This window comes from Hydra vulgaris, chromosome 06 (assembly GCF_038396675.1).
Source record: "Hydra vulgaris chromosome 06, alternate assembly HydraT2T_AEP".
In the NCBI taxonomy this organism is placed as follows: domain Eukaryota; kingdom Metazoa; phylum Cnidaria; class Hydrozoa; order Anthoathecata; family Hydridae; genus Hydra; species Hydra vulgaris.
The window spans coordinates 37,483,215-37,486,152 of record NC_088925.1 but is presented as its reverse complement, the minus strand read 5'-3'; the positions used below and the strand labels follow the sequence as shown (position 1 = coordinate 37,486,152).

Below are 2,938 nucleotides of genomic sequence, written 5' to 3'. Positions count from 1 at the left end.
AAAAATGTTTTCGCGTTCTTGATAGTTTATTTTAATTCACACGTAGCTGTTTGGCTGAATATTTTGCTAAAATATTATAAAAGCTATAAAAATATGAATTAGTTAACATTCAGTTGATAACGAGACCATAATTTAGCATAGTTTAGTACCGTAGTATTGCATACTTTGGTACCGTGGCGATGGTGAGGTTTATTTATTTATCTTTTATTTAATGGGAAACATTTTTTTTTGGTCAACAACTATTATGATGAAAAATTTTAAATGTTATTGCAATAAACGTAAAACAAGTTTTTGCTGTTTGATATCACATGACATAGGACATTTCTTAAACTTGTTTCAGTTGCTTTTTAAGTAATTTTAGGTAATAGATTTTATTAATAGTAATAATAAATTAACAGTGTGTATGTGTGTAAGCGTGTGTTACTCTATATATATATAATATCTTAACATGTTTTAAATTAGAATTGTATAAATAAAAGTGTACCCTGAATAAGAATACTCTCAAAACCTATTTTCTAGTAAGAAAAGCGATGCAAACAAATGTTGTAAGATTTTGACTCGCATTTGAATAAACATGTTACTAAAGATTGGTCAGAGAATTAATATCAATCAAAGAAGTAATAGAGAATGTAATAAATGAAACTTTATAGCAAACAAAGAAATAATAGTAACTGTTAACAATGAATAAATAGATTGTTTCAGAAAAAAGTTAAAATATCAAATTTATTTGATAAGCATTGAGACGCGAAAATAATTTTAAAAATTTTTCTTTATCGCAATTTTTTATTCGGTGTATGTTTAGATGCCGACAAACACTGGCCGTCGGATGATGAGTATTAATGCGTATTTTTGTATTAGTAGTAATAATAAAACGTATTATTAAAAATAATTTAAATAATTCTTTGACCTAACATTATAAAATTTTAACAATATTTGACAATAATTTATAACATATTATCAATATTTTTTAAAGCAATCAAATTTAAATGTATCAATATGAGATGTTAAGAATAAATATTTACGCATGGTATAAAAAGACACATGATATAAAAAAATGCATGCTATAAAATCATAGTATGGGTTTGGACCTACAAGAATCCTATTATGTACTGTTCCGAAATCTTATAGGAGTATATTTTTAATATGTACTGTTCCGAAATCTTATAGGAGTATATTTTTGAACCTTTTTAGTCTTATAAGAATGTTAAAAGAATCTTATAAGAAGCTCTGCTTAGGAAAAACTATAGATTTGTTCAAATCACTCCAACAAGAAATTTCATTAACAACCTTTATAGTTTGTTACAACTTTTTATCAGGCTCTCCGAAACATCATTAGTGAATATATTGTGGCCTGAGGATGGAGTTGCACCTATAATATCCACTACTTAATTTTAATTGGATCTTACAACATAGTGATTTTTATTATTTTTCTACTTTCCCCTTTTGATCAATGTGTATATTTACATTAAGTATTATTATTTTTTATTTTCTCTTTATACATGCGTATGTATATATAGATAGGAATACTTTATATATTTTTTATATATTTGTTTATATTAAGTTAATATATATGTGTGTGTATGTAGATATATATATATATATATATATATATATATATATATATATATATATATATATATATATATGCATAAATATATATGTGTGTGTGTTGATGTGTATATGTATGTATATATATATATATATATATATATATATATATATATATATATATATATATATATATATATATATATATATATATATATATATATATATATATATATGCATGGAACTTTAAGTTCCATTATAAAGTTTATTTATAACGGGTGATGCGGAAGTTATCGGACAAAATAAAAACGTCAATAACTTATTTATAAATAAAATAAAAAAACTACTATTATATTTTTTTTTTAATAAAGCATTTATCTTTTAATAAAAATATATTATTTTTTATATGAAAAAACACCACCATCTGCAATTGATCTCAATTTCGCTCTGACGCCTTTCATATCCGACTGCAAAAAGTTTAAATCAATTTCTTGTAGTTTTAGTTTGATGCGATCTATCAAAACTTGCTCTGTTGAAGCTTGCCTAATCTCCCTCGTAAACCTTCTGTGCAAAATGTCCCCAAAAATTTTCAATTGGTCGTGCTTGAGGCACATTTGGGGGATTGGATTCTTTATCAACATAATAGACATATTGGTCCATCCAATTTAGAGAATCTTTAGAATAATGAGAACTTGCTAAATCTGGCCAAAATAAATAGTTAAAGTCTCCATGATACTTGTGAATAAATGGAAGAAGTCGTTTTTCTAAACATTCATTAATATAGATTGATGAACTGATCGCTACAGCCTTGGAAGTGCGAAACAATGGCTCGGACATTCCACGGTCAGATATGGCTATCCACATTAATAATTTTTTTGGAAATTTCTCTTTTCCTATAAAACGAACACTTTCTGGGCATGTCTTTTTGTTGTTTGTGTAGTATCCAGAATTTCCAGGCATGTTGTCCCCTGCAAAACAAAAGTATTTTTCGTCATCGATGACTAGAAGCGTTTTTGTGTTATAAAGTTGGTTAACTAGTTTCCTGCTTCTTTTCTTTGCCTTTATTTGTTGTTCTATAGTGTATTTTAGAGTCTTTTCACGTTTTCTATATTTAATATTCATTTTTTTTAACTGACGACCAATTGTCGATTGATTTACACCGAATTTAATACCTATTTTTCTCTGACTGACCCCGTTTCGATTGTTGACAATTCTCGTTAATTTGGCTTTTTTTTCTCTAGTCCAGGATGTCGGACGACCAGGGTGCTTTCTATCAAAAAACGATTAAACAGCTTCAGGTCTTTTTAGGTTATCATATATTGTACTTCGAGCAAATCCTTCCTTTTCAAAACGATTTACGATTTTTTTTTTTTTTATATTAGGTTTATTT

The 2,938-nt window shown here is 26.5% G+C and overlaps 1 protein-coding gene across 1 annotated transcript; it reads right to left on the bottom strand.

Annotated features, from left to right (window-relative positions):
- Nucleotides 1–2,091: 2,091 nt before the first annotated feature.
- LOC136081367 (uncharacterized) lies at nucleotides 2,092–2,670 on the bottom strand. Its single transcript, XM_065798677.1, has one exon. The coding sequence runs from the start codon at nucleotides 2,668–2,670 to the stop codon at nucleotides 2,092–2,094; it is 579 nt and encodes a 192-aa protein (XP_065654749.1).
- Nucleotides 2,671–2,938: the final 268 nt, after the last annotated feature.